At 40.1% G+C, this 27,504-nt stretch overlaps 1 protein-coding gene across 1 annotated transcript in view; it reads left to right on the top strand.

Moving 5' to 3' along the window:
* The window catches only part of TRPM3 (transient receptor potential cation channel subfamily M member 3), a 280,268-nt gene that overhangs the window by 154,302 nt on the left and 98,462 nt on the right, over positions 1–27,504 (top strand). The window contains exon 6 of the mRNA XM_067316547.1: positions 6,309–6,480. Within this exon, the coding sequence (XP_067172648.1) occupies positions 6,309–6,480 (172 nt within the window). The remainder of the gene's footprint in view (positions 1–6,308; positions 6,481–27,504) is intronic.

The raw sequence follows: 27,504 nt of genomic DNA, 5'->3' as shown, positions 1-27,504 counted from the left end.
AGCACAGAGGGGAATGGAAGTCAGTTGCCTTATTCCCAATTCTCTAATAGAAAATATGAGAAAGGAAGGTGGCTTGCTCAGCTTCATAGAAAGCTTCCATCATGAGCATATTTCTTGTTAAGTACAAAGCCACTGTTTCTTTTAAAAGAGTGCGCCTTGCAAACCTTTGTAGCACACTTACCGTTAATATCGTTGGATTTCCTTTCAGAGTCTGTTCAGTCCTTACTTGGGTTTAATTCCTATTCGCCTCACTGTGCGTCCAGGCACAGTGCCTGAATTAATAAAAGGACAATGATATTAGTACTTTCCTTTTCCTCTGCAAGATCTTTCGAATAAGTCACATTTTATTCCAAAGGAGCTAGTGTTTGAGAGTCAGATCAAAACATGTTTCTATTGTGTGACTTAGCAAACAAAAGGACATCTCCAGCATACTATGGTATGCTGTTGTTTAGAGATTTCTTGGATTTTGTTTGTCTCACTTAGACTGCTCTTGTAGCCATGTGTGATAGTGTGTTTCTCTCCCCACATTACTTCATTGATCACTGACTTACACTCAACAACAACTATGTTGGCAAAAATGAAGCTCAGCAGAAATTTTGTAGAAAGTAGAACAGTTATTGTTTTTAACAAAGGCTTTACCCAACTAAGAGAAAGCAAAAGTGGTTGAGTTTTATGATTTAGTTCAGTAGAACACAGAAACCTCAGTATAAACCTGTCCTGTAGACTTGTGGCACAAACAGTTAAAGTGCTATTAGAAAGAAAACCACTTTCTCACAGAAAATTGTGGAATATATATTACAAACATAGATATAAATACACATATGTATCAACCACTTTCATGCACCCTGTGTTCCAGAACAAATTATATTTTTGACTCCCTAGAAATCGAATGCTGAAAACAGGATCACAGCCAAGTGCAGTTGTTCTTTATGGACTTTACTAATAACAAGTGCCTGCTTTCTTATATTGTTCAGAACATTCAGAAAAATACTTTGAATAGAACTTGAGCAATGAATATGCTGCTACTTGAAACCTACTCTCATATGCAGCTGAAATGGCAAAATAGAGGAGCAAAAGTTGTCCATTTTAGTATAAAACCTAAATTTGCACTGGATTAAACATAAGTTTAGATTTTTTTGTTATAAAATAAAACCTGGCTTTCCCACTCTGTGTCTATATAATGCTTCTGATTTATTAAAGACTGCAATTTCACAGTAACCAGTCTGATATCCGTGCAGTTGCTGAATTTTTTTAACTATAACTGGAGAAAAGGCATGTCATCAGTAGAGTTTTCTCTAGGATGTTCAGAGAGTACTCACAGTAGAACTCTGCAGTCCTACTGTAATTGCTTAGTTATGCATATATTCATTGTTTTCAGTAATGATTTGGATGATGGAACAGGAAAAGTTGCATGCGCTTTGGAGGGCAGGGTCATAAATCTAGAGAGTCTTATTAACCAGAGCAATTGTTTGAAGTCAGCCTATCATGGAATAAGTGCTACTGTGAACTCCTCAAAATTACTGGGGCAATAACTGACTAATCAACTGCTTCAGGAAAGACATCCCACCATATTGTAGTGGTTCGCCAAATAATTATTAACAGCTGATGACTTAATAACATGATGCCTTTGCAGAAGGATGACTGTTATGTTGGGACTTAGCAGGACTGATATATGACAGAGGGAATCATTAATTTCCATGGCATTTGGCATAGGTGAGGCCTGCTCCAAGGTCCTGTGTCTAGTTTTAAGAGGAATCAAGTATAGTTCATAACTAACTAGATCAGATAAGAGATGTAGAAACGTGACTAATGAGGAAAGCTTAGAGAGTTAGGTTTGTTTGCTATACATCACTGCTGAACTAACTGAGAAAGACTTATTTTCACCAACACACAAAGTCCTACCCTCTCCCTTCTCCGTGATCTCATCTGTAAATCCTTCATTGCAAAGGACTTCAACAGAATATTGCTCTGTCACTAGCAAGTCACCTTCATTTCCAGAATGCCACCTTGATATTACCAAAGGTTATCTAAACCAGGAAAACTATTTAAGAGTTAATCTCTCCTTACTCCTCACATATATGAAGAAAGTCATATAACTGTCAAGCTTGATAGGTATGTAGCCCGATCTCACCACTTTAAACCATACCCTTTAAAACACATCCCAGTGAGTCTTGTCATAAAGCCCACCATTCATGTTGGTTGCTCTTATATTCTGTATTTGTTTGCCAGACAACATGTGCATCAGGCTAAGGACCATCAAGATGAGCAGCATACTTTCTTTTTATTGTTTCATCTTAATTGTCATGTTAGCTTGTGGTGTGAGATCACTTCCTCCTGTCCCTCATACATCTTTGGTTTTACAGTGAGAGAAAGATTATATTTTTCTCTAACTACTTTCTGCAGGTTTCAGAATAACAGTAAAGCCTACAAATCTCAGGCAGCTAATCTTTAAGAGTATACTACTTTATAATGCCATGGAATTTTTTGTTACCAATTTTGACTTAATTTTGGTAGATATTTAACAATTATTTTCAAGAAGTATATTATACTTTGAGATTAAATTGAATTGCTGGGAAAAAAAGAGGAATTAACCATAGCTGGTTAGTTCCCAGTTTCATTCCAGTATAGTTTTTATCTAGTGTCAAAATATCAGAGCCCACTAAGATGCCTCGTCCTAGTCAGGAAATAATTATTCTAGGAAAAGATGCAAGGAAGAGAGATTCAGCCTGTCTCCTTGCAAACCTCCATGTGGACAGCATGCCTGAGACAAAGCTGGAGCCAGGCATATGTGCAGCATATACAGAGGTGTTGGAAAGTGATGCTTCCAGGAACCTCTAAATATTGCCAAGAATGACCCTATTCCCTGGTGTACCGCAGAACTGTGAGGCTACAAAGAAGGCATAAGCTGAACAACGGCTGCTGGGTTTCCAAGAAGCAAATCACACATCTCACTTTTATTTTTTACCAGTGAGCTGAACACATGAAGTTTGGCCAAAGTGCTGTGGCTTCCCCCTGAATGCTTGGATTCGTGGGCTGGATCACATGGCACATGCATGGGTAGGGAGCTATTGCCAGATGTGTTGGCAGGCCTGGTACAGGGCAGCGTCAGAGCTGGAGCCTCTCTCATGGTTCCTGGGCCGGTTCCCGGTTGCTGTCAGTGCTGCACCTTGTCCTCTGCTCTGGGAGCTTCAGCATCCAGAGCTACTGCCCAGCCTGGTTGGAAACGGAGCTCAGAGCTGGCCGAGTGGAAATCCCCAGGAGCTGACAGCCCTGGCCCCTACTGTGCATGTAGCACTGGGCAAATGGACCATTATGGTTTTTGACCTCTCTCTTCACCCAAGAGCTCAAGGTCTTGGGTGTTACTCATATGGTTCATTTCTCTTCTCTCACCTAATTACATTTCCTAATTTACATCTCTCACCCAATTACTTGATTACATTTTTGTTCTTCCACCACAGTGAGATACCCCGAGTTATTTTCAAGTGCTATCCCTATGTTGAGTCTCCAGTGCCCACAGAGAGTGTAAACCGAGTATGTCAGTGCTTTTGATTCAAGCTTGCTGCCTCCCCAGGGTACAAATGCACTTGCTGAGGTTAGTGCAGCTCATCACCTATTGACCAAATGCCATTGCGTTGTGCAGCAGGAGTGCTGTTTCGCAGTGTGGCTGCTCTCACATAAGTTAAGCTATATTTAGAGGAGTTGTTTTGAGGATAAATACTTCCTTTCAGCTCTGCAGAGGAGAATGCTGGGGGCCGTTACTCCCCTTTCTTGATGCAGAAAGAGGATGAGAAGACATTAAAGTCAAACTTTTTCCAACCTTTTAACAACTTGCCTGTAAAATGGAAGAGATTGAAAAGAACAAAGGAATGGGAACTGTAAGAGGGAGAAACTGAAAATCTGCTGAGTGTAGTAGCGAAGCAATTCACTGCAAGGAAATAACTTCAAAGCTTAGGGTTTTGCTGCCTTCATGAAAATTTTGCTTATCCTTTAATCAGGATAGTCTGAGTTCACGATACGGTCTGTTAACTTCATTACAAAAAAAGGTATTTCAGCTAGTGAGCTGTGCATTCTGTGAACAGTCCCATTGAAAATAATTGTATTCCTGTTGTCACATTTCTAATTTTTATTAATAACATGATTCACCTTGTAGTTAAACAGCAGACACAGAACCAGAGCATTACCTTCTAATCTGCCTTCAAGCAGCATTACCAAATCAAGACGTGGAGGTTTTGGAGATGCAGCTCATTAAAACTGCAGATCAGGCTGTTCCTGTTAGAAAATCCTGAGCAGTTGCTCTGAAGGACAAGCTGCCAGCCTACAGTAAAATTGCATTCCCATCGGCTGATTGTTTTTCTTGTAATCACAGAAGGAATGGGCAACTCAAGTCCTTTCTCTCCTAAAAGATCTTGCTGGCCTGTGTCCTCTATATTGAGAGATGGAACAGGTATCAGTTACAAAACCTGTAACTGTCTGGATTGATTTTATTTGATTTTTAGGGAGTATGAAAGAATCTTCTTTTATTTTTCTGTCTGTGACATAGGAGACAGGGCTTCTGTGTCTGTAGAAGCTAGCTAATGAGCATATTCCAGCAGCATATTGATATTTGTTAACCTATACTTCCTTGTAGAATAAATGTTTTATGAATGGGGCACCGAAAGAAACAGCCTAGAAGAAATCTAAGCCCAGGCTACCACCTGTTCTTGGAGCAGAAGGCAATCCCACACTGTTGGCCAGCTCCCCTGTTGGTCTTCTCAGAGCTATTTCTTCACTTTTGCTAGAGAAACACCTTAGAGAGTATCTTTTGTATTGACAGTTTATTACAGCAGCAGAAGTTTGTGGGTTTCCCTTTGCCGTCAAAGAATTGACCAAAGTGCAGCAAGCATTGGCAAGTGAAAGAACAGAGACATCTCTGGCCAAAGACATATTCAAACATATACATATTAGTTATAAAGAATTATTTCTCAATTAAAGAGCCCTTTTAAATAACAAAAAGGGAGGGAAGCTTAGAGAGAAATTAAGAAGCTTATATTTGTCTGTTTGCAAGCACTTTTGCCAACACATAAGAATGTACAATATTGTGCACCAAAAAGGACTGAATTTTTGTTAGATTTGCAAAAAGGACAATGCCAGAGCCTTGAAGAAAATTCCTTGCAGATCAAGCATAGCATAGCCGAGTTTTGTAACAAGTCACTTCAGCATTTTTTCAACCAGGAATTTCAACTTATGAATTTTCAGAAGGAGTTTTGTCTTTCCAAAAAGAGAAGGCAGACCTATGTAAACAATACAGGGAGCAATATTTCTAGCAAATGGCTTTGAATGATCAGCCAGAATCCCTCAATACAAGATGAAATCTTTTGTCACATCAGTGCAGTCTGACTGACATCGCTGGAGACCCACCAAAGTAGCTGATGACCCAGCGTGGCCCAGTGTCATTGTTTGGTCTGACTGGAGGATATGAGTGGGACATCTCTGCAACAATTTACTTTGTCCACAAAATAATTTCCCCCAATGAAAACAAATCAAAGGCAATGTAGCAAATTCCCTGTTGAATGGCAACTTTGCAATGCTATTGTGAATGCAAACAACTGTCTTTGTATTGTGCTGAGACTGGGCCAACAGTTTTTTCCAAAGAAATCAAAAACATGATATAATACCATGTGTACACCCCGCCAAGAGTGGCATTCACTACTCTGCAGACCCAGGTCTTTTCTCCTTGTAGAGGTTTATGCTTGTATTTAGGTGATGGCAGAGGGTCCCTTGTGCTGGTACCCCCACATAAATGGGACCAGAAAATCTGAGCAGAGGCAGGGCCAGCAGTGGGCCCATGGGAGGTCTCTGGCAGGTGGCACACCAGGGCCACAGGACTGGTGGGTGCTATGTAGAAAGAGCCAAAGAGGATGATAAGAAGGGGATTTGTGTCGATGCAAACAAGGTGTACAACATGTGTGTGGTCACACAGTCCATGGAGGACCGACCCTCAGCTGGACTTGCCACCAGATCAGTGGCTACTGGGGCCACTGAAACAGATTATCCTGAAAAACCCTTTAAGCAGAGTCTGCCTCTAAAAGGTCAGTCTTTACAAGACTTTTGCAGGAGGTGGCCACTCTCTTTTAAGTGCTAGGGTTACTTTCTGTTCTTTACATACAAGACAGCCGTGCTCAAGTGCAATACTCAAATAGCTATTCACAAACAATTTTGGTGGGCTTTTTTCTATTGTATCGTCTTGTCAGCTGGTATCTCACAACTGATTCAGTTCAGAGGGTCTGTTCTGTTTAGTGCTATCTTTTTCCTCTGTCTCTAAAATGCAGGTGGTCCGACCATACCAGACGATGTCCAATCCCATGAGTAAGTTGACAGTGCTCAACAGCATGCATTCCCATTTCATTTTGGCTGACAATGGCACTACTGGTAAATATGGAGCAGAGGTGAAACTTCGTAGACAGCTGGAAAAGCACATTTCACTTCAGAAGATAAATACAAGTGAGTAACATTTTACCTATATTGTTTTATAATTACAATTGTATCAAGGACACTAAAAGTTTGAAAAGGCAAGAAGGTCTGTATATTTTTAGAATTCTGCTATCAAAAATGGTGAACATGAGTTAATAAAAGTAAATAATAGTGAACAAAGCTAATACAGTTTGATTCTAGAGTACTGTGGGTGATAGTACAGCACAAATGAAAGAGATGAATGGGTTTCTGGTAACTTACAAACAGTCTTTGTTAAGGTCCTCAGTTCAACTTACATATAAGTCTTTGCTACATCTCCTTAAAACTGTATACAGTTCTAGTCCCCTTCATGTCATAAAGAAAATAATAGAATTATAAAAGGTACAGAAAAGGGTGACAAAAAGTAAAGGAGAGTTTTCTCTGAGGTGCGACTAAGCAGAAAAGGACTTTTCAGCCTTGAAAAGAGATGACTGAGATAGAAATGTATGAAGTCCTGCATGGCATGGAGAACTTGCGGGAGGAGTGATGGTTCATTCCTATTCAGAGTATAAGAGCTGCAGAAATCAAATGAAATTAGCAGGTAGCAGGTTTAAACACAGGAGGTAATTCTTCACATAATATTTAAAATTCATTGTTGCAAGCTAATGCAGACACCTAAACTTAAAGATGTTCAGAAAATTTCTCTGTAAGTCATGGAAGAAAAATCTGTTAATGGCCATCCCCTTTTATTCCCCACAACTCAAGCAGTCCCTAAGCCATGAATATTAAGAGGCAGAGAGGCTATCCCAGAGAAATGTCACTATATGTTTGCACTATGTTTATCATTTCTTCTTAGTCAGCTGTCATTGGCTGCTGTCAGGGAGAGCATATGAGGTTAGATGATCCTTTGGTCTGGTCTGTTGTGATCATTTTTGCAAAGACCTATTCCATGTAATGATCAGACTGGAGCCCAAATTTTTCTCTGACATGAATTTATTTCTTTTGTAATCATGTACCACTTTCCCACATAAAATGCAGGAAAAAATAATCCTTCAAGTAAGTACCTCTGCCTGGTTAAAATAAAGGATGATATTCTGACCTGAACATGCTGGTTATTGCAACCATCTTTTCATAGCCCAAACCCAGAACATTTTGGTGTTTTGTTTTGTTTTCTTATTGCTATTTCTGTAATACTACAGAAGCTTAATTTAGGTGAGGAGATAATTTTTTTCTAAATATTTTGGATTTTTTTGCTTCTATTTAAGTTCTTTCAGTTATTAGAAACTTACTGCAGTCAAGGGAGAAAAGGGTCAGCTCTGGAAACTGAACCTGTGCCCTAAATAGGGAACAAATCCTCTGTTTGGGCAGTAGCCAGGCAGGACTTTCTCAGTCTTACAAGTGAACTGCAGCATTGACCTGTATAAGCTAAGTTTAGGAGAACAGAACAGAATTCAGTTTTCAAAAGTGATCACACGCACAGCCTTTCTGCTGACAACTCCCTGTAAACATGCAATTTTAAGGCCAAGAAGGTTCATGGTTTTTGTGATACAGGCTCTGGAAACTGGAATGAGACCAGGAAACACGTTTAACCTCTCAGCCATCAGACAGTAATGAATTACAGACAGGCTCAACGGGCTGAATTCAAACCAGTGTGTTGGTAGTGCTTGATGTAGCTTTCTGTATCAAGATTACCGTCTGTGCTTAAATTAAAATGGTGTGCCACTTAGATCTTTCAGCATCACTGCACAAATACAGTGATTTCATGCCACAGTAAATCAAAATGGGAGGAATCCAGACTTATTGTTTTTACAGTATCGGTGTGTATATCACTTTTTCTCAGATACTGGTGTGTGTGTGTACATGTGTATATTCTTAGCAGTGTGTGCATGTGTGTGTGTGAGTGTCCTTAGCAAATGGAGATACCTGGGTTGACCGGCATTAATATGTCACATTTGAAAGTGACATATATGATGTAATCAAATTATAGAAAACTGTGCCATAAATAATAATTATTTTTAGAACATGAATGAGAAAAATATGAGCATATTCAGTTTACAACACAAAATTTGGGGGGAAAACTTCATATTAAAATACAAATCTGTTCAGAGATTTACTTAATTCAGGTTTAGACAAAAGATTTACCTACTGGAACATTGACAGATGAATCTCAGAACTTTGGTGGTTCAATCAAATGTTTATCTGACCTCAACAAAACCCCACAAAACCATAAAGGATCTCTGGAGCTCCCCCCACCCCAAGAGTGTATACATTTTTTCTTCCCTGTTCTATGTGACTTCTCCTTCCCAAATCTCTCTCTCATGAAAATATAAGAATACTTGGATCTCACGACACTTCTTCAAAGACAGAAATGTGAGAGGACTGTTAAGGGAAGGTTGCTGGTGAGATTTAAAAAGCTTGGTTCAGTGAAGCCCAGAATTTTTCCTGGTTTGTAGATCTGAGTGACAGCGTAACTTCAGCAAACAAAATGCCTAGTGCTGTAAGGATTTGGAAGTTCCTTGTCTCTGCCTTGCATTGCTTTCTTTTGCTTTAAAAGCAGGCGACTGAGTTTTGCCCTGCTGCTAGCGACCAGAGAGGTGGCCATATGGGTGAGATGAGGAACACCTGCGCCGGTGGGTCAGCCAAGCAGATGGCCACTTTCTGCTGCCTTTCTCCTTACCCATCCTAGTGGGGTAGGGACTTCCCTGGCCCAGCACGGGCAGTGGCACTGCTGCAGGGGGACCTTCGGCCAAAGGGCAGCGTGTGCAGCCATGTGTGTATCCTTATTTACCACTTTTCAGTAGTCAGCACGCGGAGCAGAAAAAAAGACACTGACAGCATCAGACCTTTGTTCTCCAGAAAGTCAGGAAAAGGTACAATTTCATCTAATCACCAAACAAAAGAGCAGAGGGCTAGAAAACAGAATAATTAAGGAACTAATAAACAGTTGGTAACTTCTTATTTCACAGCCTCTCCCTGGACAATAGTGCTGAAAGCAGATTTTATTCATATTTTTAAGCCTGCTTGACTTTAACACACCAGGCCTATCATTTCCTCTTATTTACTTTCTTTTGCTTCTACTGTATCTTTCCTCAGTGTGGGGATAGCTCTTTTGGATGTTTGGGATCAGATGGTATTCACAAAGAGAAACTTCAAGCTTGTGTTCACCTATTAAAGATATGGAAAACTGTATTCCTCTCAAATAGATTAAGCAAATAGCAATGTCTTCTTATAAAATTTAAGATTAAATCAGGCCCTTAAGTATGCCAGATAATTCAGAAAAGGCTGAACTGTTTTTTATTCCTAACAAGCCATCGTTCTCAGTCATTCAGCAACATCTAATTTCCTGAACGTTACAAATTTCACTGTTAAAAAAATAATAAAATGCTTGCCCTATACCCTCTATGAATTTATAGAATAACACTAGGGAAAAGAAAGAATTCACTTGAATACTCTATTTTCCTACCACTTTTTCAAATTTTACCACTTCCATAGCTCTTGTTTTGTCTCCAGTACTAATTCAAAAATAATAATAATAATAATAATAATAATACCAATCTTTTCAGGCAATCAGAGAGTACAGTCGCATTTGTGGGTCACTTTGAGTCTGCAGGTTCAGGATAGTCAGTGAGTTGTGCGTTTAGCTAGAGGTCAATTTGATGCGTAGGTGCTCAGGGCAGGTCTCTCTTATTTTCACAAGTGAAAATGATCTTAACACAGCCCAGCAACTGCTTCTTGCAGTGAGCCACCAGTTGTCTCAAACACATGAAGTTTCAAAATACATGGTTTTGTAGTGAAAGTAATATGAACTTTTCGAAAACTGTTTCAAGTTCAAAATGAAATGTTGAAAGTGATCTATCAGAAATGTTTCTGGGTTTTCAATTCACTCAAACGTTTGAGTCCTGAGCTTTTTGCTGGAATTTGAAGGCAGGGTAATCATCTCAAAATATACACTAGAAAGAAGGAAAAATATCTTTCTGACCATCTCTGCTGTATGGCTTATTTGCACAGCATTGCAAGGATAATTTGACAGCTAGTGTAAAACCTTTTACACTAAAACATGGAATTAAAAGTTTTAGTTCATTATTTTTAAGAATATTGCATTAGTGAGTAGAAATTTTCAAGAGGAATGCACAGAGATTTTAAATGCAGTAAAGTGTTCCTGATCAAAAGATATAATTTTCCAGGAATATATTAAGTGGACTGCAGCTGTGTTTTGAGTTATGATGTTATGCTTATACTTTTTCTTGACTTGTAAGGATCTATAGCATGTTAGGCTGACATCATTCACTGCTGCCATTTTGCTGATTTTTGATTCACTGCTTCTGGAAGTGTCCTTAATGCTAAACTCTCTCTCACTGCCTTGAATGCAAGAGGATTGAGAGCTACTCCAAGAGTGATAGGTATCATGTTGGCTGGCAGAGATCTCTAGAGGTCCCCAGTCCCAGTCTTGAGTCAAAGTGGGACCATCACCAACGCTAGATAAACTCATCCATGGCTTTGTCTAGGCATGTCCGAAAACTTCCAAGGATGGGTATTCAACCATCTATATGATTAACTTCTTCCAGTTCTGCACTACCCTACTAGCAAAAATTTTATTTATTTTTTTGTTTGTTTTTTTCCCTTAAGTCCAGTCTGAAGCTTCCAAACTGCTATTTGTGGCCATTCCCATTTGATATACAGCCTGGCTGTAGCAAGAAAAGGCTGGCCTCTTTGCCATTTTAACTCCCTTTCAGACAGTCGTAGGTAGATATTAGATTATTCCTTTGACTCCTCTTCAAAAGAGTAAACAAGCTCTTCTCTCTCAAACTATCTTCATAGGACATACGTTCTAGCCCACTGAATACCTTAGCAACTTTTTTTTGGATGGTCTCCAGTTTTCCCTTATCCCTCTTGACCTGGGCAGCCCAAACCTAAATACAATATTGCAGGTGCAGCCTCACAAGTTTAGAATGGGTGAGAGGGGATAACAACATGCCCTGAACACATTTCTGTGTCTATTGCAATCCAGTACATGGTTTGCCTTGTTTGCACTGAAAGTATGATGTTGGATCATATTAAGGTTATCTTTTCAAGGATAATTGAAACTGAAAAGGCCTGGGTTCTCAAGAGATACTCTGCCACAATATTGGTCCTATTCAATTACTCTTTTTTTTTAAATTCTTGTGCATTCCTCAGGCTCCTCTTATCCACAGTATTTCTTGATTAAAGTCTTTCTAAAATCTTGTGTCTCAAAACTCAGTTTTATTCAGAGTTATTAGGGATCAACTTTTCCTCTAAAATGTTAAGAATGTCTTTGTTTTTCTAGAATCCCCCACACAATACATTCCCTCCTCCCCCTGCTGCCTGAAAAGTCTTCAGCACATATTGTAGATTTTTCTTTCCTTTTGCAGATATTTTTTCCCCAAATGTATTCTTACATGTCCTTTCCAGTGGGGCACAATGGTGTAAAAAAAAAGTTTCGAAGAAACTGTTTGAAAAGATGAGGTAGAACAGTTTTACTCAGAAATCTGGTATTGTTAATAGGCATTGGATTAGAAATTAATGAATTTCTTATTTTCCCACAAATGTAAAAGCACAACTAGTCTTTCTTTGCTATCCTGGGAAAATGCTAACGGCCACTATAGAAACAGAACTTAATGTATTGCCAGTCAGGTTATCTACCCGCTAAACAGACAAAGGAAAAAAATGAAGCATCTAATTACTTGAAACACCCTATTGCAGATCCTCCAATTATGGCATTCATGGACATTAACAAGCATCTCTATGAAATGTGCTAGAATGACCTGATCGTTTACTAATATGTACATCGTTACTTCATCTTCAGAACATTACTGGGAATCGTGATAGAATCAGTCATACCTCCAACTAGAACCACAGAAGAAATTTGTCCACAAACTGCATATTGGAGGTTACAGGCCATAAAATATTCATTCCTGCTTCTCCACAGACATTAGATTAGGATAACTGCCACTGTAGCAACTCGGCTCATAGGTCTGATCCAAGGACTGTTAATCATTTTCAAGAACAAGCCACTCCTGTAGGTTGACATTCCATGAGTTTACCCATTTTGTTCTTAGCCAGAAGAGTGCTTTCTAAAATTACAAATGTAGTCTCGAAATATTTCATGAAACATAAAAGGACCCTTTACCGATACTTACAGAATCTCTCTTTAAAAATCCTACCTCAAGTTTCATTTTCTTGTCTTTGTGTTCATCTTGGCTTATTTATAATATGCATTTCATTCTTCTTGTTTGCGTTAAGGCCTTCACTTCATGTGGTATAATCATTACTATTAATTAAAATCAGACTCAAATCCTTAAACAGCTTTGAGCATGTTTGCCAAGTGCATCATGAATATGCTACTTTCCTTCATATGAATGATCTTACTGCAGCTGTGGGCAAAGGCAAGAAAACAATTGATTGTTCATACACGTAAGATGGTTACATGTAGGCTGTATAAAAGTATCAAATTTGAGTAAAAGAGGTTGTGAATTAGTTGCAAATACTGTCAGTTTCTCTTTAAAAGAACATTTATAATTACTTGTCACCAGAATCAGAAGCTGGAGGCACAGCATAGAAAGCATACATACACCTACAGTGTATTCCTGTGTATGCATAACTATTTCAGGAAGCGTGCAATTATTTTCTTTTTCTTGCATGTATCAGTACATATATACCAACAAGTATAAACTGAATATGGCAATGAATCTACATACTGTGCCATTTTTGCCAGCTACGTTTTTTATAATTAAGACTATTCTTAAAAGGAAGCCACATAGTAAGAAAAGTGCTTTGTTTCGTAGAGTGATATTTTGTAGTCTGAATAAGTACCTATGAAAATGGAGCAGTCATTTCAGCCTATTTCCTTTTACTTTGGCTTTTATTTGGAAACAGAATGAATCCCATTTCAGCAAGGCTTCCATGGCACTTAGACCCATGGTTTATGTTTATCAAATATTGTATTGTCCAGGCATTTTGGGATCCAGTTGTCAACTGGTTCCACAGGTTATGTTCAACAAAGGGAAAGTAAACATTTTCAGTAGAGGTTAATTGGGTTTTTATAATCGGAAAAGTCAAGTAAACATAACAAATACTATAGCGTGCTGCTAACTCTGCATGAAGGCATCAAATCTGCCAATTTTTTGCTCTGTTCTGTCAACAAATATTTGTACTTCATTTATAGAGGTCTCTTATGTTTAGATATGTGTTTGTCATGTGTTAGAGAGGGATAATTTACTCTACTCCACTCTCACTACTGGCTAGAAGTGCAGAATAAGGGCTTTGTAAGATATCTGCAAATCTGACGAATGGCCATGTAAACTTTTTCGTAATGTACTAATGACATTTTTCTTTTAAAACTAGACCTCATTGTTGTATTGAAAACTTCATATATCAAAAGATTTAAATCTTGGTCAGAGTACTGCCAGAATTTTCTGTTCTCTGTAACTATCTGACAGAGATTTTACATCTTTAAAATTTGTTTTGGGAAGAGGTAAAGTCCAACCAGAGAGGCAGTGGTGTTCACTTTAGGATTAACAGTTGCCTTCAGGGATTAAAATGTAAAAAAGATCTAATGATTGCTCTAATGCTTTAAAAGAGTCTTATTTGCTAGTCTGATTGAAAATTAATTTAATACCAGAAGTCACTACTTAGATTTATGCCATTTTACATTATGAGGCATAATCTTGGGAAGGAAAGAGAAGTAATGAAGCAAAAGGACTTCACTATCATCAGCAGTGAAAATGACAAGGATAGGTAATGTAGCCTAGACAGTAGTGTAGCCCTTACTGATGGGAAAAGCAAAGACTTTTTTCACTGGGAAAATTATTTATTCTTCATAAGACTAACTGCCACCTTCCTCTTCAGGAAGAGCTGTCTGAACATTTCACAGTTGTAAAGAAAATAAAAGACCTTTTTTGGAGATTTTTAAAGATTCTTTTTCCAGAAGATCCCAAAATTAAGTAAAAATGAGGATACGTATGAAATACATATTTGAAACAACAATATTAAGCCAGCAGACATAAAGGCAAAGCATACTTAATTGCAAGTGGTGTCTTTCAAAAAAACAGTAGTTTGGTTTATTTTTCATCTTTCATAAACTCCCTTAACAAACACACTCTTTCAGTTTGTTTGAAGCTTGCAAATCCAAACAATGGACACAATGCTTTCTTCTTCAAAGCCAAATGTGGGCGAAAGATCAGAAGGAATCCAACTGCATGCAGTTGGACACCTTTCTGGAGTAGGCAAACTGCATCACAAGGCTTTGAAGAATAAGCTGCACAGTACACTTATGTTAAAGCTGGCGTGACAGATGTATTTAGTGAGCCTCCAGACTAGTCTTCATCTCCTGCTTTCCCGCTGCAAGAGTAATACCCAAAGTGTTACCTACATTGTGCTTCATCTTCTCAACACCATGTGAGGACAAAAGAAAAAAATAAATATTCTGTGCTGCAGTTTTTTTAAGGGTTAGTGTCTAGTTCACTTTTCTAGAAACTCTGCAGTTGTCAGTGTCTTAGTTTTATTTTCTTTAAAAAAAGTGAAAACTTCTGTTTAGTTTGCCCCAGAATTCTTCTGCGCTGCTCAATGAGTTCCACGCAGTGAACCACCTTGATATTTCTTACAAAGATTTCCACACCAAATCCTTAGGTTATGTAGGTCCATCCTGTGGTATTCTTACTCTTCTTGATTAGTACATTTCTGGACAAATAGTCTCCTAGACTTCATAGGGCTTCATATGAAATACTACTACTCATTATAAATCTGAAGTCATTCTTATTCTGAATACACCGTTCAGTGCCAAAGTTTGGCCTACACATAGCCTACTGTTCTGAAATAGAAAGACTCAGACATTGGTATATATATCTTTGCATTTAATCTATCATTCTTTGTAGAGTTGGCAAATGTAGTTCAGTTCTGGTAGGCATATGAGAAGAACTTACTCCTGAATTTGGAAATGCTGAAAAAAGTTGAGTGAGCTGATTAGATAGAGAAGGCAATTTGGGCAGTGTAATATGTCGGCAATATCTGTTCATGTGACCCGTGGACTTCCCTTTGTCATCCTATGCCTGAGAATATATGAAGGGGGCTGGGAAGGCAAAGGGACGTTCAATTGTCATCACTGGCATCTTCTCTGACCATTGCACCATCATCAAATGCATTGGAATTCTCATTTATTTCAGATCTTTCTTTCACATTCTGTGCAGCATTAGATGCATTTTCATAACTACATAGCTAGAAAGATGTACATGCAGACTTCTTTCTAGTAGAGGGATCCTACTGTAAAGTAGAGCTTTGGGAAGCCTGAGTAAAACTCAGAACTCTTTGAGGCTTCACAGGTTTCAGGCTTTATTTGAGATAGGAAACCTGAGCTTCTTTCATCACAAGATTCATGATGCTTGTGAATCTGGCATTGGAGCCAAAAATATCTCAGAGAGGCTTGTGAAAGCAGATATGGGTTAAACATTGTAGTTAGCAAAGGACAGCTCAAGTCAGGATGCCTCCAGCAGGTGAATGCAGCCAGGGAAGTGCGCATGGGATGTGGCTATGGAGGACCCTCTTTTACCCCTCCTGGGAAACCTGCATGCTCGATCACCTCTCTGAAATGCCTGTACACCAATGCACGCAGCATGGGGAACAAACAGGAAGAACTAGAGATCTGTGTGCGGTCGCAGGGCCATGATCTCATTGCCTTTACAGAGACATGGTGGGATAGCTCACATGACTGGAGTGCTGCCATGGATGGCTACGTGCTTTTAGGAAAGACAGGCCAGGAAAGCGAGGTGGTGGAGTTGCTCTTTATGTGAGAGAGCAACTGGAATGTATTGAGCTGTGCCTAGGGGTGGATGAAGAGCAAGTCGAGAGCTTATGGGTAAGGATTAAAGGGCAGGCTAGCATGGGTGACACTACAGGCCACCTGATCAGGATGAGGAAGTCAATGAGGCCTTCTACAGACAGCTGGAAGTAGCCTCACGATCCCAGGCCCTGGTTCTCATGGGGGACTTCAACCACCCTGATATCTGCTGAAAAGACAACACAGCTAGGCACAAACAGTCCTGGAGGTTCCTGCAGAGCATTGGTGACAGCTTCTTGACACAGGTGGTGGAGGAGCCAACAAGGAGAGGTGTGCTGCTGGACCTCGTACTAACAAACAAAGAAGGACTGGTGGAAGATGTGAAGGTCGGGGGCAGCCTTGGCTGCAGTGACCATGAGATGGTGGAGTTCAGTATCCTGCGAGGAGGGGGCAGGGCACCAAGTAGGATCGCAACCCTGGACTTGAGGAGAGCAAACTTTGGCCTCTTCAGGGACCTACTTGGAGGAATCCCATGGGTTAGGGCCCTAGAAGGAAGGGGCGTTCAAGAGAGCTGGTTAATATTCAAACATCACTTCCTCCAGGCTCAAGAGCGGTGCATCCCTATGAGTAGGAAGTCAAGCAAAGGAGGCAGGAGACCTGCATGGATGAGCAAGGAGCTCCTGGCAAAACTCAAGCAGAAGAAGGAAGTATACAGAAAGTGGAAAGGGGGACAGGCCACTTGGGAGGAATATAGGAACGTTGTCAGAGTATGCAGGGATGCGACGAGGAAGGCTAAGGCCCGTTTGGAATTAAATCTGGCGAGAGATGTCAAGGACAGCAAGAAGGGCTTCTTCAAATACATCAGTAGCAAGAGGAAGACTAGGGAAAATGTGGGCCCTTTGCTGAATGGGGTGGGTGCCCTGGTGACGAAGGATGCAGAGAAGGCAGAGTCGCTGAATGCCGCCTTTGCTTCAGTCTTTACTGCTCAGGCCAGCCCTCAGGAACCCCAGACCCTGGAGACAAGAGAGAAAGTCTGGAGGAAGGAAGACTTTCCCTTGGTGGAGGAGGAGTGGGTTAGAGATCATTTAAGCAAACCTGACACCCACAAATCCATGGACCCTGATGGGATGCACCCACGAGTGCTGAGGGAGCTGGCGGATGTCATTGCTAAGCCCCTGTCAATCATCTTTGAAAGGTCATGGAGAACAGGAGAGATGCCTGAGGACTGGAAGAAAGCCAATGTCACCCCAGTCTTCAAAAAGGGCAAGAAGGAGGACCCAGGGAACTACAGGCCAGTCAGCCTCACCTCCATCCTTGGAAAGGTGATGGAGCAGCTCATCCTGGAGGCCATCTCCAAGCATGTGGAGGACAAGAAGGTGCTCAGGAGTAGTCAGCATGGCTTCACCAAGGGAAAATCATGCCTAACCAATCTGATAGCCTTCTATGATGGAATGACTGTCTGGGTAGATGAGGGGAGAGCAGTGGATGTTGTCTACCTAGACTTCAGCAAGGCTTTTGACACTGTCTCCCATAACATCCTCATAGACAAGCTCAGGAAGTGTGGGCTAGATGAGCGGACAGTGAGGTGGATTGAGAACTGGCTGAATGGCAGAGCTCAGAGGGTTGTGATCAGCGGTGCAGAGTCTAGTTGGAGGCCTGTAGCTAGCGGTGTCCCCCAGGGGTCAGTCCTGGGTCCAGTCTTGTTCAACTTCTTCATCAATGACCTGGATGAAGGGACAGAGTGCACCCTCAGCAAGTTTGCTGACGATACAAAACTGGGAGGAGTGGCTGATACGCCAGAGGGCTGTGCTGCCATTCAGAGAGACCTGGACAGGCTGGAGAGGTGGGCAGAGAGGAACCTCATGAAGTTCAAGGAAGGCAAGTGCAGGGTCCTGCACCTAGGGAGGAATAACCCCATGCACCAGTACAGGCTGGGGGTTGACCTGCTGGAGAGCAGCTCTGCGGAGAAGGACCTGGGAGTGCTGGTGGACACCAAGTTAAGCATGAGGCAGCAATGTCCCTTGTGGCCAAGAAGGCCAATGGTATGCTGGGGTGCATCAGGAAGAGTGTTGCCAGCAGGTCGAGGGAGGTGATTCTCCCCCTCTGCTCAGCCCTGGTGAGGCCACATCTGGAGTACTGCGTCCAGTTCTGGGCTCCCCAGGACAAGAGGGATGTGGCACTACTGGAGCAAGTCCAGCGAAGGGCTACAAAGATGATTAGGGGACTGGAGCATCTCTCTTATGAGGAAAGGCTGAGAGAGCTGGGCCTGTTTAGCTTGGAGAAGAGAAGGCTGAGAGGAGATCTTATCAACGTGTACAAGTATCTGAAGGGAGGGTGTCGAGAGGATGGGACCAGACTCTTTTCAGTGGTGCCCAGCGACAGGACGCGAGGCAACGGGCACAAACTGAAACACAGACACTTCCATCTGAACATGAGGAAAAACTTTTTCACTGTGAGGGTGACAGAGCACTGGAACATGTTGCCCAGAGAGATGGTGGAGTCTCCTTCTCTGGAGATATTCAAAACGCGCCTGGATGCAATCCTGTGCAATGTGCTCTAGGTGACCCTGCTTGAGCAGGGGGGTTGGACTAGATGATCTCCAGAGGTTCCTTCCAACCTCAACCATTCTGTGATTCTGTGATTCTGTGATTTTTCTTGAAGCACAGAAACATAAGCATAAAAGGGTGCGAGTGGATCCATTCATTCCTCTCATGGACTTGATTTTCATAGAAGAGTTCATGGTCTCACCTTACAGCTACATAAATGTGTGGCTTCATATGAGATCATACAGTGCCCATTATATTGACAAATATGCAAAATATAACAAGGAAAAACTCCTCAGTATGTAATCTGGGACAGTTATAAAGTTGGTTGTTACTGTGAAAACTTTGTAAAGTGATGGTTGCCATATGTTATAGGGCTCACATCCAAAGGGAACCAGGAAAAGCACCAAGGTAGAGAAGACAGACTGGGAATGTTATTGAAGCTCTTATTGTTTCTGAGTCTCTTAGGCCGTTACCTACAGCTGATGAGCTCCAAGAAGAGCGAAACCAGTTAGGTCCTGTAGTACTGGCCTAATAAACAGTTGACCACTAGGACAGACAGGTTATGTTTTGACTGAAATCCATGAAGGTTCTTGTGTGTGTCTTTGAACTTAATGCCCTCTTTGAACAATATATTCGCATCCTGTAGGAAGCCACCAAGGGAGTTGTCACTGGCTTCTGAGGCTTAGAAATCCTAACTTTTAGTCTTTACATAGACCGTTCTCATGTCTTGCCTGTTTTTAGGACTCTCTAAACTTTTTGCCCTTTTGCAGAGATCATTGTGAAAATGGAAAGAAGGTACCATGATCACAAATTTTTCATTAGATTTTCTTATTACCATCACTCGGAATTGTCCTTTAGAGCAGTTTTTAGCATTGGTCCAACATTAAATGAAGATGCAGTCCAGATGTCAAGTCCACAGGCTTGTCTGTCAGTACCACATCCGGCAGGATCAGTGTACAGATGCCAATGGCCACGTTTGTTCTTGCTCCACACCAGGTTGGGTACCACTCTCAAATGGCTTAAATTGCATGTGTGATGTATTTACCACAGTTTGTGAACCATGGGACTAAAGCAGAGGCCTGCCAGTGACCTATCCTTTAGTTCTGTGAAATCTAGCTCTGTTGCTGATGAAGATGGAGGACATACTGTGACCTATCCTAGGCAGCTAAACATTCCCAGAAAAATTTGTTCTTTTTGGGGTAGATGCATTTATGTTATTGATTTTGCTAACTTATTTGTACCTGTAACAAAGGCAGTTACAGGTAGATAAACCTTAGAGGTGCTGTTTCCAGCCAGCTGTCAGATTCTTCTCTTCAGGAGAGAGCAGCAGAGACAGTTCGGCTGTAGACAGCCGGAAAATGAGGAGAATGGAGGGAGCGTGACTAATATATCACATAAATATCACACATTTATCATAAGATGGATTGAGATAGATGAGGAAGGAGATCTGAATAAATCAAAATGAGAGGGAAACTATAGAGATGAAGCATGAAGAGAAAGGAGAACAGACAAAGACAAATAAATACAGATCATATTCTCAGTAAAGAAGATAATTCAAAATAGAGGAGATAAAGGGGATTGCGTATTAGACATGAAGAGACAGAGAAGTGGTGAAAGCATGTTTGGGATACCAAAAATGAAATTAGAAAGATGAGAGTGCAGAATAAAAGTGACCATAACAAGAGGAACAAGGAGAATGAATGCAAACTAGAAAGGAAATAGTAAAGCTGAATAAAAGAAGAGTTATAACAGTAATTTGAAGATGTGGCTGAGAAGCATGAAAAAGAAAAAGGAAATGATAACAAATGAGGTTTAGTGAGCCTAAGGCAGAAGAAAAGTAAAAAAAAATGTGAAAAGCAAAAACAAGTCCAAAGCTTGTGAGCTTTCCTTTATTTAGTAGCAGTTCTGTGTCGTTCTGTCACACATAATCCTTTAGTTCTGTGAACTGGAGAAAGAGAATATTCTCAGAGTTTGCTGTATCAGTTTTCCAGGTCACTTTGATTTCTCTAGACACAGGGCATGTAATGAGCCTCCAATCAAGTGGAAGTTCCACTTAATTTATTAAATTAGAAATCTATTAAAATTATTCAGAAGAGGGTGGGAGAAGCTTCACGTTTGAGCTCCTTTTTATTTTTTTATCTGAGGGTTTCTGTGCTCTCATTACTGAATGGTCCTTTCAAGGATTAAAAAAAATATCTGTCTGTCTCATCTTTCCCTTATCTAGAATAAGCAAATAACAGGTACTGTGTTGGGGAAGCCACAGGAAATAAGGGGTGGGGTGAAGGGAGGGCTTAAGGTATGAAGAGCAGCAAAGTGAAATTACATTTGCTCCAAACATGGCTGTTGAAGGAAGTTCCCGTCTCTCTGGGTGATGAGACCCATTCTGGTCCAGCCTCCTGTGAATGTCGGTTCCCTTTGTTGTGGAGGGGTTCGCTGCATAGTGAATAAGGTAATTGTTCTGCTGGAACGTGGGTGCAGGATGGAGCAGCTAAAGGACAGGCAAACTCTCAGGTCACCAAAGTACGGATTTAAATACCGAGAGGCTCTTCATTAAACATAGAGCAGCCAGTGTGGAGAGTAGATACCTGGGGCTGGAAAGCTTTTGCAGAGCTGGGAGAAGCAGAGCTTCAGATATGCAGATGCTCTTATCTATTTGCTATTGGTATTTTAGACAAAAGTATTTCATATGGCTCAGGAGGGGTTTCTGGAAGAGCCCGAAGATTGAAAAAAAGTAGCTGACCTGTAACGTTCCTTTCAGTTTAATCTAGGAGAAGGATATGGATTATTTCAGGATGTTCACTATTACCACTGAAGCCTTTCTGAGGTAGTAGGGACCATAGGCAGTGCCACAGAGAAGTCCAGAAGGCAAGACAGTCTCACACTCTTGATTACTCTCCTAGCCCCATGGAGTGTAGTAATGCCCTGTAAGCTGGACTTTTAAGACAAACTTCTCTATTATTAGAGCTAAGGACTGTCTTTGCTTTTGTTTATGCAATTTCGCAGAACCCAAAAGTTCCAGCTTCATTTTCAAGGTGTCAAAATCCTCAGACTCTGCAAAAAGCTCAGAGGGAAATGTCATTTTACCCTGTTTCAAGAATGAACGATTACGCTCATTAGTAGATTTTTACTCAAAAATCTTAGTTCATATCACATGCTTAGGTTAGAGCTAAGATTGGATTTGATCGAAATGTAGTTCAAAATTGTCAGAAAGTCTGTAAATTCATGAACATTTTGACTAATCTTCACAACACCTTCTTAAGATAGTTTTCCATTGACAATTAAATGGGATTTTCCTCTAAATGCCAGTAAGAAAGGATGTCATTAAGAAGTCTTGAATTCTAATTGCATCTGTTGAATAAATAGTCTGTGGCTGGGAAACATGTCATCTGTTTGATGTAATTGTGGATTTGTTACACTGGCACTCACTTTAGGATTAAAGACTCACATATGCAGAGCAGAGCGGTTTGGGTGTTTCTATTCCCAGTTAGCAGCATCGCATGTATAAACCAGTATTTTCATGGTCTTTTTATTAATTTTTCATTTCAATTTAGTAAATATTCATCCACATGACACTCAGCTGTTGTTCATCTGAAACATTTGTAGCAATCAAAGAAAAACAAATCCAAATGCACTCTTTAGAATTTACCAAGTTATAGTGAATATCAAGATCCCTATTCATAACACAGTTGTATTAAAAGTGTTCACTGGGCATTCTGCTTAGGATGGAACGTCTCAACCCAGATTTTACTTCAATGCCTAATTGCTTGCCAATTTAATACCTTACTTTATGAAGTTTCTCATTCTCATCTTCATTTGAAGTAGTCCTGTGTGAGTGTACACAAGGTAAACCATCTCTGTAAGGGGAAGGATGATCACCTCCAGTACGCTAAAAGAAAGTGTATTTCTACTTGTTTTACCATTCCGGTCATTACTTAAGTCGACTTACTAAACCAGGTATCCACCATGGAGCGAGCCGTAAATGCTAGTTTAGGCTGCAGCCAAGGGGGGAATCGGGTCATACCTCAGAGCAACACAGCCGCCTAGCAAGTGCAATCATTAGTCAGTAAATGGAGTGGCATAAGTGCAAGACTTATGAAACAATCCTGGAGCTCAGAGAGTTTTTAATTCCAGGTTAACAGGCAGATAGTTTAAAAAAAAAAAAAGCAAAGTTCAGAGAGAATTTTTTCTCAAAATCATTGGAAAAGATGGCAATTCATTCCTTGTAATAAAGGAATTTTTTATTAGCTGGAACAATCTGAAATGTTCTCTAAAAAGCAGAATAGGAAGGCAGGAAAATCCAGAACAGTGTGGTCCCTGAAACAGAGGTCCTCATTACGTAAAATTTTATGTGACAGGACAATTTTGAAATTGTCTGGTTTTTTATGTAAATTAATTTTGCTACTGCACATGAAAGGATATGAAAGGCTTCACTTTCATGAAGTCCATGTGGCCATCACTGAGCACATGCAAAAGAGCCTGTGCAGAACGGTCTGCCTACATGTCTTCAACAGCACTGTGCAGCTGCAAGCCCTTGCAGGCACACTAACACATATGTATGCATCCTTTAGTTGTTAGCCACTAAGAGAGCATTGAGTTTACCTCCTGCAAAAGTCACAGTTCTAAAAGAAGTTTGCAGGTGAAAATGAAGCAGTTGCTCACAAATGCTAGACCTTTTGCAGGGTATATGCAAGTGGTGTTAGAGGCCTCAAAAAAATATAAAACCTGTCCTAGAAATTTTCTTCTGTTTAGGGCCCATTATCTCGTTATCTCAGCTAAGGGCGCGGCAGCTGATGACTTGACTATTGGGGAAACCTGATTGTTTCTGTACCCCATGGCCCCAGTCTGTCTAGATCCAAGGAAGTTTAGCAAACCTGGAGGACCTGGAGGGTGGTGCTGTGTAAAACTGTAGAGACACCTTGATCATGAGAATATGCGTGCTTTCATGAAGAACTGATAAGCCATTCCAGACTCATGTTGCCCTATATGTCCCTGTCTAGGATTTTCAGTGCAGCGTATACCTGTCTGCAGTAGATTCAGGACTTCTAGGAAGGGTCAAAAGTCCTATTTCCACACTGCACAAATGACCATTGTGTTCCCTGTTAATCAAAGACCTGGGATGTCATAGACTGACTGCACATGCACTGTGGACATGCTCGTGAAGACTCACTATCCCCACCGTTTGGGAAAGCTTGGACCCATTCAGCATGTCCATCATGATTCTGTCTCACATGTGCTGCAAGCCTGATGTTTTCCCATCGCTGCCACCTTCTGGAGAACTTGCTGCACAGCTGCACATTGTGTGGGAGATGTGAGAGAGATTTCCATCCGTATCGCTGTGCTGTCACTCCGGTGGGACAGCCATGGGCTCTGGCATCCCAGACATATCCAAACAATTACCAAAGCCCCTGGCTAAAATTTCCAGTTATAAAAAGAAAACGGGTCTAGAGGAATCCCCACCAACATGTCTGGCCTGCAGAAAATCAGCTGAGATACACCTACCCTACAACCCAGTGTTAAGATACAGAAATTAGAAACTTGTGTCAGGGATAATGAACTAGAGCTTCTCAGTTTTGTTTGCACAGATCTCAGGGGTGATCTTAGAAATAGTTCAAAATATACCGATACATCCCACTTACTCTTATAAGCACACTTACATACATGAGTAGTAAATGGCATTCTATAGTAAATAAGGCATTTTATTCACTTGTCAGTCCATATAGCAATGGATAACTCATGTTTAGCTCTTCATAAAAAGAATTAGTAATAATTTATAAGCCTGTTATGTATTATTTATACATATGCTCGTAGCATAAAATATTAATGTTTTTCCAAGATCTGGGAGAACAAAGTAAGGCTTCTGCAAAACATGGTAGGTTTTTTTAAAATCACTTTTCACACTGCACTGACATTATGTAGTATTTTTACTTGCTACCACTTCCAGATTCACTCATTTATTCTAGTTTATTGTTTTAACTTACATATTCAGGCAACACTGTTATCACAAAGGGAAAACAGTTTTTTTCAGTGTATTAACATTAAAGCCCACAAGCTTCCAGTAATGCACATTAGAATGAACGTCCTAGTATTTACATACCTGCATAGAGTCACAACTGCTGGAGTGTCTCTCATTACTCTGTTGCTTGCCACAAAGGCAACAGCATAGTAATGAAGCATTAGGATGATTGTATACATCTTTTGTCCAATATTACAGTGTAATTTACAATATTACACAAACAGCAACCACAACAATGGACAATGGGAAACACCAATCTAGTCATCTGTGCTTTCATTCTTGAAATGCTCTAAATGCAAATTATAACTTTAGGAATTAAGATGGTGATGTGCATCAGAGACCCAACCAGCTTTAACTCCCAGGTCTTCTGTACTATTTTGTCTTCATTTTGGGTGATTCACTATGTAAAATGGAAAGAAGAGAATACTGTTTTGTCCATTTTCTCTTAACTTAATCATGACAGACTATTTGTCTTTTTGTATTCATAGCAAGGAGGCTAAGACTTTGGTATGGGACTTGGAGGCCTTATTAAATGAGAAATAGTAATAGTCAAGTTTGGATGAGATGTTTCACATGCTTGCTTTTGAATTCAGGTTGAATTATTTCCTTTGAAAATTTGAGAAAAATCTCCTTGCTGGCTTATGAATTATTTTGGATAACACATAGAATAAAAATTCTGAGAATTCTGAACTTTGATTTTTGGATCAGAACTTTACTGTCTTGAAATGTGAGTGTAGTTAACCATGTTATAAACATAGCAGTGATAACACGGTAGTCAGCATTCAGAGCCGTTCTCAAGCCCACTTGTTACTTGCATATTGCCAGACAATAGAGTTTCTGTGCTTTCCAAAAGGCAAAGGATTTGCTGAAACCAAAGCTCATCCATTAGATGCTGGAAAAACTACTGCCTGTAAACTTAGTAAACTTAAAAACAAATCCTGCATGTAACTATCACAAGGCAGAAAAACACCATAACTTTTCAGACATTAAAAAAATCAGCTAAGCTTAAGATGAGTCTTTCTCTAAAAAGGATGTAATAAACTGGGTAATATGCTGTTTATTGTCTTCTAAGAAATAGAAGAGTATCTGGCTCTTTGAAAAAGAATTGCTGTTTTTATATGTTTGGAAAACATCACCAATGTTCAGGATTTTTCCCAGATAATAGTACATTTTCCTATTATCAGAACGGTAACCTGCAATTTCAGGATGGACAATATTTCTATGGACAATATTACTTCCACTCTCTCTCCAGCTAACAAAATATGAATAATAAAAAAATGTGAAGGGAAAACTTCTTTCTAGCTGACTTCTTAGACTGTCCAATTTAACTCTTGGCATAAAGTTGGTACTTTCTGGATGTGTGATAGGAGACAGCAAGCCTGGTACTTTAGCCCAGATTCTGTAAGCCTGGTTTCATCTCTTCATTCCTCCTTTCTGACAGTCTCAACTCAGGGAAGAAGCTCTATTTATAATGGCAATGTCCTTGGCTTAGAAGAGAGTGTATTACCTTCAGATTTAGCATCTCACCTCCCAGTCTGACATTCACCTACCGAATGGCAGGATTGAAATGAGAGGCTCCCTACGGATATATCGGGCACCTCCAGCCCCTTCTCTGTGGACTGTTGTTACAGTGCCTGTGCTAGAGGACAAGCTGAAACGCTGCTTTTGCAGAGAATTCCTGACTCAAGGGCTTCTAAGGAGATACAGACATCTAGAAGGAAAAATATTTTGAGTACCAGTCTAAGAGTTTTCATCTAAAGCCTTCTTTCCCAAAGTCAGCTGTGGTGTCTTATCTGGCAACATATTCCAACATTTTTCCAGTCAATCTGGTTCACAGTAAGGCAAGGCATTGTCAGTTTACAGTTTCGTACACACAAAATTGTGAGCAAATGCAGTATTAATATCTGCTCAACAATAGTAGGTAGATATCTTCCTACACACTGAATTTTTTCTATATACCCTCTGTATTTGTTTTGAAATTCCTAATATTTGGCAGCAAAAATGCACCCAGGATTTTCTGGTATCAAATCATCTAAAAGACTAATTCAAATCAGTTCTGTTGCATGCCCAAAAGTTATTGAGGAGCAGATTTCTTTGATATAAGCAGCTAAGCTGCTTTTTTTTCAACATAAAAACTAAGCTTTTATGTTGAAATGAATATAATATTAGAAATAACTTAAATGTTGTGGGGAACATCATGGAAAACTGAGAATGTGATACTTCCCACTCACCATCTTTTTTCAAATTTTAAGATACTCAAGCAGAGTAGATTTCTTTTTCCACTATGTTTGTGAACTTCCTTTTGCACATTGTGGATGCTGTCAGAGCTCAGAAATTAATCATAATGAGTCTTGAAAAGCTCATAACATAACATAACATTCAGAGATATGCAGTTTAGAGCACTTTCCTGAAAGCTGGAAATGTTTTTTGCTCTGAAGAAATGGAATGAAATGGAATCATAAAATAACTCCGTCCAAGTATGTACTAAATTTTTAACTGAAAAATGTGTCTTGTCAGCCACCATGAGTCTATCTAGTGGTTATGTTGGGATGTTTCACCCAGAGAAATATTCTGCTCAGTTATTTTCCTTTTTATTCCTCTTCTGTTAGCCACTGTCATACAAAAAACTTTATTCTTATCCTAGATATCACTATAAACAACATTTCTCTTGTCACTTAGCAGCAAAGAAAAGCTTAGACAGACCTGTGAAATGAGGTTCTTTTGGA

Source organism: Apteryx mantelli, chromosome Z, assembly GCF_036417845.1.
Source record: "Apteryx mantelli isolate bAptMan1 chromosome Z, bAptMan1.hap1, whole genome shotgun sequence".
NCBI lineage: Eukaryota > Metazoa > Chordata > Aves > Apterygiformes > Apterygidae > Apteryx > Apteryx mantelli.
The sequence above is the reverse complement of the archived record's forward strand: the minus strand, read 5'-3'. Positions and strand labels throughout refer to the sequence as shown.